The sequence below is a fragment of the Aquarana catesbeiana genome, linkage group LG03, assembly GCF_042186555.1.
Source record: "Aquarana catesbeiana isolate 2022-GZ linkage group LG03, ASM4218655v1, whole genome shotgun sequence".
NCBI lineage: Eukaryota > Metazoa > Chordata > Amphibia > Anura > Ranidae > Aquarana > Aquarana catesbeiana.
Genome location: NC_133326.1, coordinates 648,549,246 through 648,570,973, shown reverse-complemented (window position 1 = coordinate 648,570,973; position 21,728 = coordinate 648,549,246). Strand labels below are relative to the sequence as shown.

Sequence of the window (21,728 nt, the reverse complement as noted above, 5' to 3'; positions counted from 1 at the left end):
CGATTATTGGCAAATGAAAAAAGTACAAAATAACCATCAATCACCCTCGGTCTGGAGCTCCATGCAAGATTTCGCCTCATGGACGATCAAAAGTGAGGGATCAGCTCAGAACTACACGGGAGGAGTTTGTGAATGATCAGAAGGCAGTTGGGACCACAGTCAAGTCACTAAACAAACTATTGGTAACACAATACATCACCGTGGATTGAAATCCTGCAGCGCCTGCAAGTTCCCCCTCCTCAAGAAGGCACATGTTCAGGCCCATCTGAAGTTTGCCAATGAACATCTAAATGATTCAGGGAAGGATTCTGAGAAAGTGCTGTGGTCAGATGAGACCAAATTTGAGCTCTTTGGCAATAACTCAACTCGCCATCTTTGGAGGAAGGAAAATGCTGACTATGACCCTAAGAACACCATCCCTACAGACAAGTAGGTGGAAACAAAATGCTTTGGAGCTGTTTCTCTGCTAAAGGTACAGGCCAACTTTGCCGCATTGAGTGGCCCATGGATTGTATTGTAAAATCTTGGGTGGCCATGTATTGTAAAATCTTGGGTGAGAACCTTCTTCCCTCAACCAAAACACTGAAGATGGGTCATGGATGGATCTTCCAGCATGACAATGACCCAAAAAATACCACCAAGGCAACAAAGGAGTGGCTTAAGAAGAAGCACATTAAGGTCATGGAGTGGCCTAGCCAGTCTCCAGACCTTAATTCTATAGAAAATTTATGGAGGGAGCTGAAATTTTGAGTTGCCAAGCAACAGCCAGAAACCTTAAGGATTTAGAGAAGACCAGTAAAGAAGTGTGGACCAAAATCTCCCCTAAGATGTGTGCAAACCTGGAAACCATCTACAAGAAACCTCTTATCTCTGTGCTTGCCAACAAGGGTTTCTCCACCAAGTACTAAATCATGTTTTGCTTGGGGATCAAATACTTATTTTACTCACTGAACTGCAACTCAATTTATAAACTTTGTATCATGTGTTTTTTCTGGATTTTTGGTTGATATTCTGTCTCTACCATTTAATATACACCTATGATAAAAATTATAGACCCTTCTTTTCTTTGTAAGTGGGCAAACCTATAAAATCTGCAGGAGATCAAATAATTATTTCCCCCACTGTATACTATACCTGGCTGATGCCCCTGGAAGCTGGATGTAGACACCGCTATTCCAGTGATCTTCACTAACTGCAGGGTCCTGTGCTCAGCAGCTGCCTTGCTGCTGACTGAGCACAGAAGGTCGACGGTTTGGCACGGGTGTCATTCAGAGAATGCTTTGAATTTTCTGAATAGAAGAGGTGGAGATCAAGGCATCAATGCCCAAACCTCTCCATCTTTCCATGCAAAGAATGAGTGCCTTCATTCATAAAATGCAAAGCATTCTCTTAATGGTGCCTGTGCTGAGCGGTCAGCCTCCTGTGTTCAGTAAGCAAAAGTGCAGCCACTCGTCATGGGACCTGGATGCAAGTGGAGATCACTGGAGTAGCGGTGTCTGCTTTAGTGATTTCCAGTTTCCAGTGGCATTGGCTAGGTGGGGTATATACATTGTTGCATTGGTCCTAGCTGGATCAATGTTACCATATAAAACATACCCATGCCTGGAATTATTGATTAAAGCCCAAATGTAATTTGGACAAAAAAGGATTTTTCTTTTTTAAATTAAAAGGGTGTTAAACCCCAAACCAAAAAAATTATAGATTTCATCTTACCAATCATTGCATTTGGTGTCTGCATTAGTTTTCATTTTTTTAAAGTGGGAGTAAACTCCCATATATGATTTTTACCTAGGAAAAGGCTTGCTCGCAGCAACTAAATCCATTTATAAAGTAGCAGTAAACAGAAATAGAACACGCACAGACTGGTTGCTTTGTACTAAACGTACCTGTTCTGGTCCAAATGTCATTCACTATATGCATTGACATATCTCCCTAGACACAGTCTGACCAGACAGTATGGTCACCCCTGACTTAGTACCATCTACAGGCAGCTTAACTCTTCAATAAGACGCAGACATTATTATTATAATTATTATTATTATTATTATACAGGATTTGTATAGCATCAACAGTTTGCACAGTGCTTTACAATATAAAGGGGACAGTACAATTACAATACAGTTCAATACAGAAGGAATATGAGGGCCTTGCTCATGGAGCTTACAATCTAAAGGAAGGGGGAGGTGGTACAAAAGGTAATAGCTGCAGGGGATGATCTTATGGAGGTGACTCAAATACAGTTCTTAGGTGGAGGTTGGGTAGGCTTCCCTAAATAATTGAGTTTCCAAAGATTGTCTAAAGGTGGACAGGGTGGGACCTGACCAGACATACTGGGGTAGGGAGTTCCAGAATTCAGCACAATTTTACTTCAGCTTATTATAGTGCAGAAGATGTTTTTTTCCAGTCCTATTGAAGTTTAAGAAGACAATGACTTTCCAAAGCCTTGTCTGTGAAGTACTAACGCTGACCGACCAAAAAGATAAAGGGCGGGCCTAGCTAAGACTGAACTAACTAGCACAAAACAGGAGGGGAGGACAGAGGGCAATACCAAATTACATTAGCAAACAAGATGTAGTGGCCCAAACCAACACTAGATGTCAGCATGCATCAGAACAACAACAGTAACCTGATGCAATTTAGGACAACACAGAAAGAAATACACAAAAGTGGGACTGGATTTCATACAGTTTTTGGAGCATCATGACAACACAGGGGTACAGCAAGGGGTGTATTTTGGTGATCGGGTGGCTGGATCACTTTTTTTAAACAGCCGATTGCCAGCTGTAAAAAATTATACCAGCAGCTGCAGCCATGAGCTTGTTTTGACCACTTCAATTCCAGAACATTTTAGAATGCCCTAAGGATGTTAAGTGGTTAATATAGCCCACCCCAGAAACCTATACTTTCCCTATCTTTGCTCTCCTGCGGGTCCATTTAGCACCAGAAGGCAAAAGAGAAAATGACTTACACCATGTGAAGACACTGGACCAATCAGCACTGCCACATGGGGAGTCCATAGCTCAGTGTAAGGTCTAAGACCCATCACTCGTAGCTTACACTGGACTTTCCATCCACTATTGGTGGTGGGGGCATAAAAGGGAGGTGACTGTTTGCTGGGGGTGATGGGGGTGGGGGGGCTGGGGATAATAAAGTGTATATGTTGCTTTGCCCAAAAAAAAGAAGAAAAGCATGGATTCACTTTAGGGCAAAATATAACATGGCAGCATTCAGGTAAAGAACTTTATGGGTTTGGCCTGATGTCGATTTTTGATACATTACTTAAGCCATTGTGCAGTGACTACTTATGGTGAAAGATGTGTTTAGTAAATGACAACAGTTTCCATCCTAGCCACTTATTTTTCATACAGTCATCTTATGGCCCTCAGAGCTTATAGAGGTATTGCTAAAGGAGTACACTGAGGTACCTGTGGAAAGGATAATCATCCATTTGGCCAGACTGGGCAATGATCTTGTGTCCATGGGTACTTGGCTGGAGGTATTGCTAGAGGAGTAAACTGAGATTCATGTGGACATGATAGTCACTAATTTGGCAAGATTAGACAATGATCTTGTGTCTATGGGTATTGGGTTGGAAATATTGCTAAAGGAGTAAACTGAGTTATGTAGACATGATAGTTCACCAATTGGCCAGATTGGACAATGGTCTTGTGTCCATGGGTATTGGGCTGGATGTATTGCTAAAGGAGAGGAGTAAACTGAGGTACATGTGGACATGATAGTCACCCATTTGGCCAGATTGGGCAATTATCTTGTGTCCATGGGTACTGGGCTGAAGGTATTGCTAGAGGAGTAAACTTGTGTCTATGGGTATTGGGTTGGCTTCTCTTGTTGGGCAGCCTTGCCCTCTCGTCTCTCCATTACCACAAACTGGTAAGGTCTTAAGAACCTATTCTTATTCCTGGCAAGTCCTTAAAAAGGCAGATGACCAAAGAAATAAATGTATCAGCACTTTGAGAGTTTTGTCGTAAACAAAAGGCCTTAATGTCGTTTAGTTTGAGCAGCTGGTGTTCCTCTGGATGGAAAGGCAGAAGTCAGGTGGGAATTACAGCCGTTACCGAGCTCAGACGGAGAAACACGTGGTCCTGTGTGTCAGCTCCCTAAAAATAGATCTGCTCATGGATTTCTTAAATGAATTCTACGCACACCCCCGGCTGCAGGTAAGAGGGACAGGGATCACAGTCTAGTAGTTTGGGAACAGGTTTATATTCCAGGGTTGGATGAAGAGGGATCACATTCCAGGGTTGGATGAAGAGGGATCACATTCCAGAGTTGAAAGAAGGGGGATCACATTCCTGGGTTGGAAGAAGAGGGATCACATTCCAGGGTTGGAAGAGGAGGGATCAAATTCCAGGGATACAAGATATCAAAATGTATACTTACTGTGCATCCAGCCAGGCTGGATCAATGTAGGTATGGAAAAAAGATAATTCTTCATTCTTGTAGTTCTGCTTTAACTCCAACAAGTGAGCCCAAGGCTGCACAAAGCTGTGTACAGGCTTGCCTCCTTATCTGAAACCATCAGTGCTTAGACAGTTTGACTGTTAGTTAAATAACATTTAGAAAAAAGTCAGCAATGACAGCTTTTTTATTTCTTTCCTAGCAGTTCACATTACAAAGGCAATATACTGTGCTTTTACAGCACTTTAGTGAAGGGCTTTTGGGTTCCTTTGGGCCCATCTGACCCTAAATTAAATAAATCAGCCTTATGTTTTCTGTGCAGGATCATTATGTTGTCCTCCTCTGCCCCACTGAAATGGATTTGCCTGTAAGAAGAGTTCTACAAATTCCTTTGTGGTCGCAGCGTGTTATCTACCTGCAGGGCTCAGCCTTAAAGGATCAGGACCTCATGAGGGCAAAGTAAGTTGATATGACAAGTATCGACATGGATGTCTGTGAAAGCCAAGCCTTTTTCTTTCTTCGGTTTTGGATACAGTGGAGAAGGGTTTTACTCTCTGTCAAGTTTTTAAAGCTGTCTGTGTCCCCACTGGGTAGGTTCACATCTTTCTTTGTCCTTACCAAAAACCACTCTCATGTGATCCTTCACTCGCCTTCTGTTAACTTCCTGGGGTATTCTTTTAGTTGTCCACAAGACTGCATGCAGAATTGGGACACCTCTTACTGGAGGAGACGGCATTTCCAGTGATAGGGTCTTCTCTCATAGACTCCAGAGGCAGGAGAACACATGGAGGTGGTGACTGGACCAGTGCACAAGAAGATAAGGAGTAGGGAAAAATGTCTGGCCCCAAGGGGAAGAAATTAGCTTGGCTTATGGAGGAAATTGTGTCTTTGTTCCATTATACTGCAGGATGGCTTAGGAAGAGGTGTTTGGAATCAGGACTGAGGAGTAAGGCAATCGATGCAAACTGCACTATTTAAATTTCATGTTTGCCTGGAGTTAGGCTTGACAGAAGCAGTTTTTGTTCCCAGCTATTGTGATGTTTATTCTTCATCGGAATGATGTAAGAGCTGTATAGCACATAACAAACACCATCTGATAATTTCTGAAGGTCTCCTAATAGCATAAAAATGTTTCAGCTTTTTTTTTTCATTGCAGCTCACATTTGTACAATCCTGCCTTTTATTTACTGGTAGCTGCTTTTTCTATCTACCTGCCTTACTAACGGTCTCTTTTTATTGTCTTCTAACTCCTTTTCTCATCCTTTCTTTTCTCATCAATTCCAACCTTTTCTCTTCATTTGAACTCACCTAATTGTATATATTCTGTCCTTTTCCTCCTCACTTTCCTTCCCTCTTCCACCCACCTATTTTCATCTTCACCTATTTTATCTTTTTTACTCTTATCTTCATCTCCACTTATCTAATTTCCTTTCCTATCTCTCTTCTGTCTGTTTAATTTCCTCACTTCCTTCACCCTTTTAATCTCATTTCACTTTTCTTCACTTTCTAACCTGTCTGTTTTCACCCTCCTTACTCTTACTTCGCTTATTTTCACCATCTTTTCACCTCTCCACCCTCTTCTCTACCTTTTTATATTTAATGTCTCCTGCATTTCTTTTTCTTCCAACTCAATTCTCTTACCATCTCCACCCTCCTCTCTTTTTTAATTTTGTATACCCCTCCACCCTCCTCTCCTTTTCACCTCTCTTGGATCCTCAACCCTTCTTACACCTTCTTCACTTCTCTCACCCTCTCCACCCTCCTCTCTCCTTCCTCAATTCTTTTACTTCCTCCACCCTCTTCTCGCGTTAACTTCTCTTACTTCCTCCACCTTCCTTTCTCCTCTTTCCTCTCTCCTTCGCCTACCTCTCCTCCCTCCTTCTTCACTTCTCTTACCTCCTCCACCCACCTCTCTCCTTTTTTAATTTTTTCCTATCTACCTCTATCCTCCTTCACTTCAACCCTCCTTACTTCTTCCCTTCTTCACCCTCCTCTCTCCTTCTTCAATTCTCTTACTTCCTCCACTCTTCTCTCTCCTTCTTCACTTCTCTTACCTCACCACCCTTACTTCTTCAACCCTCGTCATTTCTTGTACTTCCTCCAACACCCTCCTCACTTCTCTTTCTTCCTCCACCCTCCTCGCTTCTCTTTCTTCCTCCACCCTCCTCTCTCATTCTTTACTCCTCTTACCTCCTTTTTTTAAATTTCTCTTACCTATTCCTTTTCTTGCCTCCTGTCTTTTTTCTCTTTTTATACCTCCTCCAACCTCCTCTCTCCTTACTTACACTCTTATCTCACCTCTACTAACCTTATACTTTTTGCTGGCTCCTCTCTATTCCTCTATTATCTCACATACATTACTATCCTCTCTCCTTTTCTCGCTTTTTTTTCTGTCACCTTCTCTACCTTTTTTTATCTTCATCTTTTCCACTAATCCCATTCTTTTCTTTTTCCCTTTTTCATATATATGTCTCCTTCTCTTTTTTTTTTTTTTGTCTACCTGTTGTTCCTTTCCTTCTGTTGTTTTTCTGTAGAATTGATGACGCGGAAGCCTGTTTTATTCTCAGCAACCGATTTGAAACAGACCGCATCGCAGCGGTACGTCTAACAAGTCTCCAGATGGAGAAAAATTACTTATTTTACTTTTTTAATTTTGGGGTACATGGATGTTTCTGTATTTTGATATTGTCTGTCCTATAAATTGATAATAAACATAAAATATAAGTAACAGTATGATGCACTTGCTGTGGATACACCAGCCAATTGAACTAATGTGCAATTTATCAAGGGCACTTCTGCAAACAGATGAGTGCCAATGAACAATCTTTATAGCCCCAGCCCCCCAAACTCTACCTTAAAGGGCTGATATCTCTATTTGGCAGTATTGATGTGTTGATATCTATAATTCCTGGAGAACTTTGTGGGATGTTTTCCCCCCAAGATCTTGGTTTGGTTCTGTAGTGTTTTGCCAATATTTATGGCATATTGCACTTTTATCTGTATTATTTTAGTAATGTCTGATGCCAAACTACAGCCCTGCAGCTAAGGTTTTCCCCTCTTTATAATATTAGACGCATTTAAGAGAACCATCTCAAGAAACCAAGGTCTAGCTAGTGGGAAATGATCTTTTGGATTATAAATTCTGTGGTCAAATATATGGATTTATGAGGCTCTGCTGTCTTTGCCATTTAACAAAACTGAGCACTGAAAGAAAGAATAAAATTATAAATCACACTTAAAATGAAATGTCCTTATTTTACCTTAGGATCACCAGACCATCCTCCGGGCCTGGGCAGTAAAAGACTTTGCTCCCAACTGTCCTCTCTTTGTCCAGATTCTCAAACCTGAAAACAAGTTTCATATTAAGTTTGCAGGTAAAGTATTTACTGTTGTCAGAGTATTGAAATAATGCGCTAGAAGCTTCTTCTTTGCAGCAATACGGCTTTACTTTCATGGAGAATGGCAGAACATATCTTACAGCATGTCTTTATCATGTAACAGGAACAAGCAGGATACAACTACATACACTGAGAGAGATAACACTTACTCTGATTACATCACCATAGATGCACACTATAGTGCCACCTGCTGGATGTATAGGTATAATACATACAGTATATAGTTCACAGTATAGAAAGCTATCTGCTGTTGTTCTTCCAACACCCCTTCTCAACAGCATGTGCTTTGTCAAATTACATTCAGCTTCTTCTGGATATAATCATTAAGTTCCTTCAACTAAGGCTTTGTGAGTGCATCAGCAGTCATCTCCTCTGATGGGCTGTATTGAATGTCAATAACTCCTTGCTCTTGATTGTCCCTCAGTAGATGATACTTGACATCGATGTGTTTGGTCATAGGATTGACCCTTTCTGATTGCGTAAGCTTTATACATCCCTGGTTGTCTTCAAAAATGGAAATTGGTTTTGACATGTCTATCTATGTCCACAAAAAGTTGACCAATCCATACCGCTTCTTGACATGCGTATGCTGCTGCAATGTACTCTGCTTTAGTTGAAGATAGAGCGACAGTTACTTGCTTTCGACTAGACCGATTTATGGTTCCTTCCCCATGCTGGAAGATGAATTCAGTTGTAGATTTGAGGTCTGTGCCGTCCCCAGCCCAATCAGCGTCCACATATCCGACCAATAAATATGAAAAGGAAGTTGGGACTTTGTGTGAGGCAAACGGCAATTGAACAGAGTAATGCATACATTGTAACTTAATGAGTTTTATTTAGCATAAAGAGGGAATAAAATCACACTCAATATGGAATACATTAAAAGCCACTGCATATATGTACATGTAGGATAAAGTACAGTTCATGAACACATAAAATAAGAATACAGATACATAATCCAAGTAGTTCATATGTGTACAACCTTGAAAATGAAATAGCAGCACATTTTAGTTGCCAATGTATAGAGTGATAACTCAGTATTAGGAAGCGAGTAATTAAAAGTATAGTAAAAAGATGTACTGATGATTGACTATAGCAAGGTGCATCCTATCAGAGCTCAACGCGTTTCGTGTGAAGTCACTTCATCAGGAACAGATGCATCCATTAGTAGAGGGCTGGAGTGCAGGGGTGCGTGATACTTTACTCATAAGGAGCCACTGGGATAGGTCGTCCATCATGGGAGTTGAGGAAGCTATACCATGCAGAGAGCAAACACCCAGACATAAGATCCCCAAGCAAATAGATTCTCCATATTGTGTATGTGGTAGAACAAAGTGGGGCTCCGGAGGAATCTCATGTGGAAATGTCTCAAACGATAGTTTGGATAAAATGTGTGGCCAATAGTGCAAATGAGGACATAAACAATAAAGCCTGCTCAGGGCGTCCAAACCACCTGCAGGTAGCTTCCAGCCCAAAGTGGGATGCCTCTCTTCCTCCATCATGCCCAGCGTGACGCTGGAAGCTACCTGCAGGTGGTTTGGATGCCCTGAGCACGCTTTATTGTTTATATCCTCATTTGCACTATTGGCCACGCCACACATTTTGTCCAAACTATCATTTGAGACATTTCCACATGAGACTCCTCCCCACTTTGTACTACTACATACACAATATGGAGAATCTATTTGCTTGGGGATCTTATGTCTGGGCATTTCCTCCCTGCATGGTATAGCTTCCTCAGCTCCTGTGATGGACGACCTAACCCATTGGCTCCTTATGAGTACAGTATCACGCACCCCTGCTCTCCAGTCCTCTACCAATGAATGCATCTGCTACTGATGAAGTGTCTTCACACGAAACACGTTGAGCTCTGATAGGCTGCACCTTGCTATAGTCAATTATCATTGCATCTTTTCACTATACTTTTAATTACTTGCTTCCTAATACTGAGTGATGCCGCGTACACACGAGCGGACTTTATGGCAGATTTTGTCCTGCGGACTTTTCGACTGGCTTTACGACGGACTTTCCGAATGAACGGACTTGCCTACACACGATCAACCAAAGTCCGACGGATTCGTACATGATGACGTACGACCGGACTAAAACAAGGAAGTTCATAGCCAGTAGCCAGTAGCTGCCCTAGCGTCGGTTTTTCTCTGTCGGACTTGCATACAGATGAGCGAATTTTCGACCGGACTCGAGTCCGTCAAAAAGATTTGAAACATGTTTCATTTCTAGGTCCGTCAAACTTTTGGGGAAAAAAAGTCAGCTAGAGCCCACACACGATCGAATTGTCTCACTGACTCCGGTCCGCCGAACCAAGTATGCCGTAAAGTCCGGTCGTTTGTACGCGGCATTATCACTCTATACATTGGTAACTAAAATGTGCTGCTATTTCGTTTTCAAGGTTGTACACATATGAACTACTTGGATTATGTATCTGTATTCTTATTTTATGTGTTCATGAACTGTACTTTATCCTAAATGTACATATATGCAGTGGCTTTTAATGTATTCCATATTAAGTGCGATTTTATACCCTTTTTATGCTAAATAAAACTCATTAAGTCACCATGTATGCATTACTCTGTTCAATTGCCGTTTGCTTCACACAAAGTCCCAACTTCCTTTTCATATTTATTGAGCTAGGGATGGGGGCACATATTACCATATGTATGCCTCATTTAAAGTCCCATCCTTCCCTTTCGCCACTTTTTTACACATATCTCACCAGTTTTGGATATGATGTTGCCAGAAACCGTAACTTCATCTGAATTGTTCCTTTGAGGTATTGCATCACTCTTTTTACTGGGTTCCAGTCACGCTGGCATGGAGCTGAGACTTTCCTGCATCGTATGCCCACTGTTGCGGCTATGTCTGGTCTTGTCACAGTGGCAACATATAGCAGCTTACCAATTACTCTGCGATACGTGTCATTGTTGGATAGCAAGTTTTTTGCTTCATTGCTCTTTTGATCGCCTTGTTCTATAGGAGTTTTCATTTCCTTGGCATCTTGCATATGGAATTGTTGCAAGATTTTGAAGATTTAAAGACTGGCTTTGCTGACATCCCTTCTGGCTCCAGATCCTACTTGCTGTTCCACTACTTTGATCCCTGACTTCTGGCTTGGCTGACTATCCGTTCCGGTTACTGAACTCTGGCTATGTTTTGACTACATTTGTTCTTTTTACTTTTATTATTAAACAAGTGTGATTTAACTGTACTTCTGTCTTGGTCTGATTTCATGGTTTCTGACACCTATGCTAGGTTTTGATCCATGCCACGTTTCGAATGGAGTACTTTTAATGGCTCTTGAGGGTAATCGGTTCTGTAGGTAGGTTGCAGTCATGACTGCTTCCCCCAAGTACTTGTGAGGTAGGTTGGCATCCGACAACATGCATCTGTCCATTTCTATAAGAGTTTAATTTTTCCTTTCTGCTACACCGTTTTGTTCAGGAGTGTATGGTGTGGTTGTCTGGTGTACTATTCCTTGTCTTTTCAGGTATGAGGCCACTTCTTTGCTTATGTATTCTCCTCCATTGTCAGTGCGTATTATTCCTCATTTCCTTTGGAATTTGTTGCTAGTCCTATAGAGGTGCAGCATTTAATCATTTAGTCATATCACTTGTGCACATATATATTTTTGTATATATTTATCATTATATAGTGGTTAGCGCAAATATCCCCTTCTTTTTTGTTGCTAGACATGGCAACAAACTCTTGAAGTTTCTCTGATGTTTCATTCTTGTGTTTCATCAGATAAGTGTACCTGGAATAATCATCAATGAAAGTCAGTAGATATCTGTTTCCTCCTGACGTGGGAGTTTTCATTGGACCGCATACATCACTGTGTTTGAGCTGCAGTGGGTGGGTAGTTTTTCTTTGAGATACCTGTGGAAGGGGAGCACGTGTGGCTTTTGCTTCAATACAGCACTTGCATTTCATGAGCACTTTGCAAGCACTATTGTCAAATCTTCTTATAAGCCTCTCTTTAAAATTTCCTGTATAGCTTCTGGATTTCTGTGCCCTAGCTGTCTGTGCCATAAGTGAATACATTTACCGTGTAGGTCATTAGAGACTATATTGGCTTGATGGTCTGTGGTGATGAACCTGTATAGATGATCATCCAGTTTTCCTTTTGCAAGGAATCGCTTATTATTGTGAATTGTGCATTCATCATCCTGGAAGTTAATTGTGAGACCGTTGTTTGCAACACTTTTCACTAATAGAAGGCTGCCTTCTAGTTCTGGAACATACAGCACTTTTTTTACATGGATACTCTGCTTGCCTTGTGGTGAAATACAGTTCAGGAAGCCCTGTCCTTTACCTCCTGCAGTGATGCTTTTCCCGTTTGCTAGAAAAACGTTTTTTGCACTGTAATCAATGCTTGGCTTCTGCTCGGCCTTCCAGATAGAACAGTCCTTTTACAGCGAAAACAGGCTCTGCTTTCTTTGTTATGCTTTGTGTACATCTTAAAGCTTCATCATCATGGTGCGTATTCTCTTTCCTTCTGTCATACTCATCAATTAATTTGCCTTTGATATATTGTAGTGTTAATTCCTGCTCGGGGCTGGTTTCTAAAGCGTTAATAGGGAGCAGTATACAGGAAGTCCCCAAGTTACGAACATCCGACTTGCGAATGACTGCTACTTAGGAATGGGACGGCGGGCACATTCGATGGAACCTTTTCGACGGCGGGCACCTTCGACGGAACCTTTTCGATGGCGGGCACATTCGAAGGACCCTTTTCAACGGCAGGCACATTCGACGGACCCTTTTCGAAAACGACATATCTGCCATTCTGCCCATGCTGTTCCAATTTACAAACATATTCGACTTAAGAACAAACCTACAGTCCCTAGCCCGTTCGTAACTCGGCGACTGCCTGTATGTCTCTGGAAGGCTGCAGAGGAGCAGGGCAACGATATGGTTATCTTTGATGTCCTCTCCGATGGTGCATAGTTGCTCTAATGATTTCTAGCATAGCTTTCACGTGGTCACACATATGCTGGCCCTCTTATAGTCTCATATTATAAAGCTTTCTTAGTAGAAATAGGTTACTGTTGAGGCTTGAACGCTCATGCAGTTTTTGTGATGAAGTCCACATACCTTTGGCAGTTTTCTCTGTTCTATATCTTCCCCTAGCAAGCTTATATAGTCACTTTTGCCTGTCTATCCTTCCTGTCCCAATCCCCGCCTCTCCGTTTGTTGGTCTGTCTGTATTCAGCACTTGCCACAAGCCGTCCTTGCTAAGAAGCATTTGTAGCAGTTTGAACTTCCACAACTGGTAATTGTCATTGTTCAGCTTTGCAATTGCAAACTTCACATCTGAACCGCTTGCCATCTTTCAATATCTTGTATACAGTACTCACTGTACTCACTGAGTATTCTTTCCAGTGCCTCTGGGTGCTGCCAGGCCCATAACCTGTTGTCAGAGTATTGAAATAATGCCCTGTAATCTTCTTGTTTGCAGCAATACGACTTTACTTTCATGGAGAATGGCAGAACATATCTTACAGCATGTCTTTCTCATGGAACAGGAACAAGGAGGATACAACTATATACACTGAGAGAGATAACCCCTTTTTCTGATTATATTACCATAGATACACACTACAGTGCCACCTGCTGGATAGATAGATATAATGCATACAGTATATAGTTCACAGTATAGAAAGCTATCTGCTGTTGTTCTTCCAACATTTACTAGACCCTGGAGATGTTCCACACCCAATGTTTACCTTGCAAGAGGTTGTATAAAGCTGAGGGATTTGTAGACGCATACTGCTTTCTATTAAAGGGTCAGTTCACCCAAAGCTCATGTTTCTGGTATTTATAGATTCCAGTAAAATTAATCATTTAACAATTTCTTGTATGTCTCAGGGACTGTATCAGTAAGATCTTTGTGTTCCTAGGTCTGCATGCCTTTTCTGGTCAGTATAAGAGGTTCCCATGCTTTCTTTGGGATTTTTACCTTTATTTTTTTATCATGGACAATGCAGGAGGAGGAGGAGGAGCATACAATAGGTGGGTACACTAATTTAGACAGCAACAGAGCCAGAAACTACTATGAGGAGTCCATGAGAGATATAGGAATCTAATCGGTGATGCCACCTGTAGCCAGCCGGTTAATAGCTAAAGCTAAAAAAAACTACCACCCAGCCCCTCCATATAACCATATATAAAAAAATGTAAAAAACTTTTTTCAAGGGTCTTCTTGCTGGTCCAATGATGTCACCTGTTTTTCCTCTTCTCATCCAGTGGTGGTGGTCCTTACTGCTGCACTAAACAGCACTCATATAGTAATGTATGTCCAGTGCAATGGAGTAATAACCAGAGATCAGGCCTGTAACGGCGCTTCATGGGGGGCAGTCTATGACAGCCTGGTCTAAGAATAATAGGGTTGAATGATGCTGGCTGTTATGTAACCCAGAGAAATTGAAGGTGAGTATAGCAGTATAAGCTGTTTTTTTTTTAAATCTTTTATTGAGTCGTTATTTTTGTATTTTAATTTTTTTGGTGACATTCTGCTTTAAAGAAAAATGTACTGATTTTTTTCTGCCAGGGTTTCTCAAGCTCACAGTTGGAGTGTTCATATATATAACAATGAATGCAGCATGGAATGAAAGATTCAGTGAAGGGGAATGTGGGTTTCAGCTGGAAAAAACTGCAATATCGAAAATGGATAGAGTCATCCTGCTATGTATTTTGCTTCTTAGTGAGAAATGGAGGATGTTGGGGCTTTCGTTGAAAAAAGTATTTGTGTATGGCTGATCTCATTTCTGATTTTTAGTCGCTTCATAGGCTATATTTACACCTACTTGTAGTCATAGAATAGAAATCACCAAACCATCCCCAGAACCTCCATGGCTAAGGCTGTGCAGTGGCCAAAAAGCGCTGTGACGTCTGTTATGTAACCTCTGGAGACAGTGAATAAAGAGGCTTTTATGTAACGTCTCCCTTTTGAAATGCTGATGGTTGGAGTCTATCTTCCCAGAAAGCCGACTTTTTTCATGTTGCTGTGACAAATGTTTTTTCCCCACATCTGTATAAATAACCCTTTTACTGATTACTTTCTCACAAAAAATATGCTAAACTGCACATTTTTTACATCAAAAATGTATTTAAAATAAATAATACAATATTTTTCTTCTGAAAGCAAACGACCTGTGAAACAAAAAGATGCCAGTTACAATTTGTTATGCTTCACGATATTTGCACAACTGTTTATCAAATGTATATATGCAGGTGACAGGTTCTCTTAATTGATACACCAGGGGTCATACTTTGTACCCTGCACTCAGCCAAAGATTGAGGACAGAAAGTCACCAATCTGCTGTTTACCTGGCCCTTGACCTGGCATTTAACAGCTTTGAACCCAGAAGTGCTCAGAGATGAGCACTTTTAAGTTCATATTCTGTATGGGGAGATTGGGGAGGGCTGTTCCAGAGTATCCCCCTGCTTGCTGTCCTGAGCTGTTTTTGAAGTCCTGGCTTCCCAGGAAAAGTAGTTAAGCCCTGGAACCATAGAGGAAGGGAGAGGGCATTTTTCTCCATCTGTAGAAGTGCCATGGCAACTTTATAGATAACCTGACTACTTCTATAATCCAGAGCTTTGCTGATTGTATCATGTTAACACATGGTATTGAGACTGGAAACTTGTTCATTTTCATACTGCTACACTGTAGTATTTTGAGAAGGGGTAATGACAGCCTTTAAAGAGAATTGTGGAATGAGTTGGTCACTTATGTTATATGATCATGACTATGGCATGGTGGTGAGAAATGCAGGCCTTTCATTCCCAATACCAGAAGGATTAAAGCTTAAACTCAAAAACAAAATGTAATAAATTACAGATTACCAGTCTTTAGATTAGGTGACTGCATTTGTTTTCTTATTTTTCATTTTTTTCCCTTTATTTTCACCTGGTGATCCTGTCATGAGGTTACCGTGGCAGCTGATACGGGCTTATCTGAGGTGTGGAGTCTAAATACTAACCAGTGTTCACCAGAGCTTCTGATGGTGGAGATGGGTTTTGCTGCATGTTAGTACCAGGTTGCGGTCCTCAGGTTTACCAAGAGGTGAGCAAGCCAGCGTCCAGTAGTAGATGTAGCAGGTAAGGATCAAACAGAAGAGTAGTCGGTAAAAAAGCCAAGGATTGGTAACATGTGGTTGCAGGTAGAAATCAGGCAGAAACATAGTCGAGGAACAAGCCAAAGGTTGGTAACAAGTGGTATCAAAAATATGGACAACAGCAGGGAAGACAAGAGCGAGATATTGGCTGGAGAGAATACAATAATCTGGCAAACAGGAAGTGCAGAGACATGGCTTAAATCAGGAAGTTCATGGGAAAAGAAAAGAGTTCAAAGTTCAGCAAAAGTCAAGGCACAAGGTAGGTTTGTCCAATAGATCTGTGAATTCCACAACTTACATCTCTGTGTGGCTACCATCAATCCTCCACTGTATCTGTGGAGAAAGCCATGGCTTACTCTTACCGGAGCCAATGGACCTGGATGTCAGCGACACCAGGTCGGACAGGCATGGGTAACCGAAACCTCGGTATGACAGGAACAGTTCGGAGGATCCTGAAGTGTCAAACAGAGGGACAGGAGCAGTCAACGATGTCCTCGAGGGTCCAATATTCTCACACTGGAGTCACAACCATGGAGCCAGCCACTGAGCCATGGATGACCAGATGGAAGGGTCGGGCAGGCTCATATGCAAGGGATATTCAAAAAAGAAAAAGCTAGCAGTGTCCTACTTAGATTGACAAAGATTGTTGTAGCTTGATCTAAGGTGAAAACTGCTAGCTTTTTCTTTTTTGCATATCCTTTGCATTATGAGCCTGCCCGACCCTTCCATCTGGTCATCCATGGCTTAGTGGCTGGCTCCATGGTTGTGACTCCAGTGTGAGAATATTGGACCCTCGAGGACATAGTTGACTGCTCCTGTCCCTCTGTTTGACACTTCAGGATCCTCCGAACTGTTCCTGTCATATCGAGGTTTCGGTTACCCATGCCTGACATCCAGGTCCATTGGTTCCGGTAAGAGTACCCACTCTCATTTTTTATTGTCATTTGCTACAGATACTAACCCTGGTGTTCCTGGCTCCTTATGTGAAGAATCCTTCATTTGTGGTGCCCCTGGAGTCTTATATGAACAATCCTTCATTTGTGGTGTACCCGCCATCGATTGGGACTGACCCACTTGGGATTCATTATTTGTCTCCTATTGTCTTACAATTGGGACTTATTTACGTTTAGATTGTATAACTTATGTATATGTTTATTCATGTATTTACACAGTTTACTAGCACTGTTTTCTCAGTAGCGCTACATTTTCTCCCACTTCTATGTATGAATTTTTGTCACATTCGTATGTAGCTGCTTTCTTTACAGGATAGCACAATAATTCTTTGCACTTTATATGTCTATACGATGAACAGGTATTTTCTGTACTTTTTAAAATGTTCTTGTCCTGAAAAATAAAAACTAATGCAGCCACCACATCTAAGAACCGGAAATCTGAAAAAAATATATTACATTTTAGTTCTTGGGTTTAGCTATCCTTGAATCCTAGTTAACCTGGTAAGGTTGTTTTTACATTCTTATCAATTCAGCCTTTAAAGAGTTGCTTTTACTGAATAAGAAATATTCTCCCTTAAATTAAATATATTGACTCTTCTCTCTCTTGTTTCTGTTTTCATTTCCACCCTCAGATCATGTGGTCTGTGAAGAAGAATTTAAGTATGCCATGTTGGCGCTTAACTGTGTATGCCCAGCCACCTCTACGCTGATCACTTTACTGATTCACACTTCTCGAGGACAGTAAGTAAAACCTGAAAGATGAAGCTGATATAATTAAAAAGGTTATAAAGGCATTTTCTTATAGGCGTGTGCACAGGGGTGAGCCCAATGTGCCTGTGCACACCCTAATCACCCTGTGTGGCACAGATTCCACCTGTTTAGAACCCTGATACTTCACCAAAGCCTCTTAAAGGGCTCCTAAAAAAATTGTAAAAAAATAACAAATATTGTTTTTTTTTTAATAAAAATAAAACATAAAATAATAAAAATAATACATACTGACACCGTCCTCTGCCCTACTGACACCAATCTCTGCCCTATTGACACTGCTCACTGCGCTACTGACACTGTCAATATATATACATATGCACACGCATGCATATGTGTTTGAGCTTTGGCTTGCACACCCTAAGGCCCCTTTCACACTGGGGCGGTTTGCAGGCGTTATTGCTCCTGCGAGCCGCATCTTTGGAGCGGTGAAGGAGCCGCTCCTGCCCATTGAAATCAATGGGACAGCGCGGCTATACTGCGGTAATACCGCGGCTATAGCCGCGCTATACGAGGGGTTTTAACCCTTTTTCGGCCGAATACCGCGGTAAAACAGCGCTAAAAATAGCGCTGTTTTACCACCGACGCCCCCTACCGCCCCAGTGTGAAAGGGGCCTAAGTGAACACCTATGGCATTTTTGTAAATAGAAAACATGTTATTCTTGCCTGCTCTGTGCAATGGTTTTACACAGAGCGATCCCCGAAGCTCCTCTTCTGGGGTCCCTTGGCGCTCTTGGCTCCTCTCCCTGTTCTCCATCTGCCACTATAGGAAGCAACTTCCTTTGGGGGCACAAGTTCAGGCTTGCCTGGGAGCCGGGCTGTGTGCCCTTATAGTGTGACCCCACCCCCACTCTCCGCTCACAGGATTTGATCGACAGCAGCAGGAGCCAATGACTCTTTGTCCCATGAGTGCAGGGAGAGAGGAGAGAGCTGCTACAGAGGGACACAGCACTAGATTGAGTGAGGACTCGGGTAAGTTTTTCTTTGGGGGGGCATACTGCTACTGGGACATTTTTTAACCACTATGATGTCCTGTGAGGATGTGTCGATTGCACGACCGTGGGGCCGCGCAGCGGACCGATCTGTCACCAGCTGTGTGCACGGGATGTCCACGGCAATGCTCGATGAGAGTATCAGTTCGCTACCGATACTATGTGACCGCCTTGAAGAATTGCAGCAGGTCACATGACAGTTGTACACAGTGGATGGCTTCCTTTCAAGCCATCCAATGTGTACAAATGTGTTGCTAGCTGTGATTGGTCAATTCATTCACATGGTATAGACAGGGCCAATCACAGCCCATTTGTACCATGTGATTAGCTTTGACCAATCACAGCTAATCACAACAAAAGAGACTGAATGAATCAGTTTCATTCAGTAAAATGCTTGCTTTATAGCAATGTAATGCATTGCTATAAGCAAACATAATGTGTAAAAAAAAAATCCTGATTACTTTCCAAGACTAGTACAATGTTACTATGGTAACATTATATTGCTCTGGTCACCGTGTGTTCAAAATAAATTGTAAAAAAAGAAAAAAAATTTAATAATAATAAAAAAAAAGATAACATTTTTTTTTTCGTACTGTCACCAGTCAGTGTCCCTGATCACTGCCACACCAGTTATATAATGATGCTGTACTGCACTGGTGACAGTATGTAAAAAAAAAAGAAAAAAGTGAATTCTTTTTTAAAAAATGCCAAAAAATGACAACTTCAAAAAACCCGCCATGCCTCTTACTAAATACATTGCACTGCCTACTTTCCAAAAAGAGGGGTATTTCTACTGTCCTGAGACAGGCCGTCAGTATATCAGGATTGATCAATTTTCAGATATATGCCCTAGTTTCCTTTGCTTTGTGCTAAATAATATACAATGATTTTGGTTATTTTCACCAAAGAAATGTAGCAGAATACATTTTGGGCTAAATTTATGAAGAACAATTATTTATTTGCAAAATTTTATAACTGGAATGAAGAAAACACATTTTTCCTCAACATATTCAGTCTTTTTTTGTTTATTTAGGAAAAAATGAAAAAAACCCAGTGGTGATTAATTACCACCAAAAGAAAGCTTTATTAGTGTGAACAAATTTATTAAAATTCAATTTGAGTACAGTGTTGCAGGACTGCGCAATTGTCAATCAGAGTGCGACAGCACTTAAAGCTGAAAATTGCCCTGAGCAGGAAGGGGGTGAAAGTGCCCAGTATTGAAGTGGTTTATGCGAAAAAAAAATGTCTTGCATCTACTACCACTTTAAGTGTCTCAAGCAGTCCCAGGTTCCCTGGGTCAATCCATGTCTGATGGTAGAATCGATGGGACTTCACTTGATTGATTTATACAGTGCCTTGAAAAAGTATTCATACCACTTGACATTTTCAGCATTTTGTCATGTTACAACCAAATATGTAAATGTATTTTATTGGGATTTTATGTGATAGACCAACACAAAGTGGCACATAATTGTGAACTGGAAGGAAAATGATAAATGGTTTTCAACATTTTTTACAAATAAATATCTGAAAAGTGTGGTGTGCATTTGTATTCATCCCCCTTTATTCTGATACCCCTAACTAAAATTTAGTGGAACCAGCTGTTCTGTGAAGCCCTCAGAGGTTTGCTAGAGAACATTCATGAACAAATAACATCATGAAGGCCAAGGAACAAACCAGACAGGTCAGTAAAGTTGTGGAGAAGTTTTAAGAAGGGTTAGGTTATAAACAAATATCCCAAGCTATGAACAGCTCACTGAGCACTGTTCAATCCATCATCTGAAAATGGAAAGAGTATGGCACAATTACAAACCTACCGAGACATGACTGTCCATCTAAACTGACAAGCTGGGCAAGGAGAGCATTAATCAGAGAAGCAGCCAAGAGTCCCATGGTAACTCTGGAGGAGGTGCAGAGATCTACAGCTCAGGTGGGAGAATCTGTCAACAGGACAACTATTAGTTGTGCATTCCACAAATCTGGCCTTTATGGAAGAGTGGCAAGAAGAAAGCCATTGTTGAAGATGGATGGAGCCAAATACAGGGCAATCTTAGAAGAAAACCTGTTAGAGTCTACAAAAGACTTGAAACTGGGGTGAAGGTTTACCTTCCAGCAGGACAATGACCCTAAACATACAGCCAGAGCTATAATGGAATGGTTTAGAATAGATCAAAGCATATTCATGTGTTAGAATGGCCCAGTGAAAGTCCAGACCTAAATCAAATTGAAAATCTCTGGCAAGACTTGAAAATTTCTGTTCACAGATGCTTTCCATCCAATCTGACAGGGCTTGAGCTATTTTGCAAAGAAGAATGGGCAAAAATGTCACTTTCTAAACGTGCAAAGCTGGTGGAGACATCCCCAAAAATATGTTAGGGAGTTGGGTGAGGCTGGGATGAGGGCAGAGTTGGGGTGGGGGGGAGTAGAGGGGTAAGTGAGGGCAGGGTAGTTGAGGGTGGGGTGAAATAGGGATTGGGGGGTGGGAAAGTTGAGAAGGAAAAGGCTGTGATCGCTAGGGGGAAGAGGATGGGGATGGGAGGGTCATTGGTAGACAGGGGGGGGTAGAGGTGACAGCTGGTGGGGGAAGGAGAAGGCAACACAGGGAAGGCACAGTACAGGGGGTTAGGAGGACACAGCACAGGGGGTTAGGAGGACACAGCACAGGGGGTTAGGAGGACACAGTACAAGGGGTTAGGAGGGCTCCGTACAAGGGGTTAGAAGGGCTCCGTACAGGGGGTTAGGAGGGCACAGTACAGGGGGTTAGGAGGGCAAAGTACAAGGCATTAGGTACAGATTAGTCTTATACACTGACACAGTACTGTACATCGTATGCAGACCAGTCTGTACACCGACATCATACTGTACATCACATACAGACTGGTGTGTGTATAATATATAGTATGGTGTACAGTACAGTGTCAGGGTACAGACTGCTCTGTATATTATGTATGGTGTCAATGGACAGACTGGTCTGTATATAATGTATGGTGTTAGTGTATAAGACTGGTTCCTACCCTGCTGACACTGTACTATACATACTACACTAACCTGTTTGCAGGACTT

General features: G+C 41.7%; 1 protein-coding gene across 3 annotated transcripts in view; it reads left to right on the top strand.

The window, feature by feature from the left end:
• Positions 1 to 21,728, top strand: part of LOC141133307 (potassium channel subfamily T member 2-like) — a 411,333-nt gene that overhangs the window by 310,936 nt on the left and 78,669 nt on the right. For all 3 annotated transcript variants that reach the window (XM_073622598.1, XM_073622596.1, XM_073622597.1), the window contains exons 11-15: positions 4,014 to 4,178; positions 4,742 to 4,878; positions 6,954 to 7,017; positions 7,685 to 7,793; positions 17,538 to 17,646. In XM_073622598.1, coding sequence (XP_073478699.1) covers positions 4,014 to 4,178; positions 4,742 to 4,878; positions 6,954 to 7,017; positions 7,685 to 7,793; positions 17,538 to 17,646 — 584 coding nt within the window. The remainder of the gene's footprint in view (positions 1 to 4,013; positions 4,179 to 4,741; positions 4,879 to 6,953; positions 7,018 to 7,684; positions 7,794 to 17,537; positions 17,647 to 21,728) is intronic.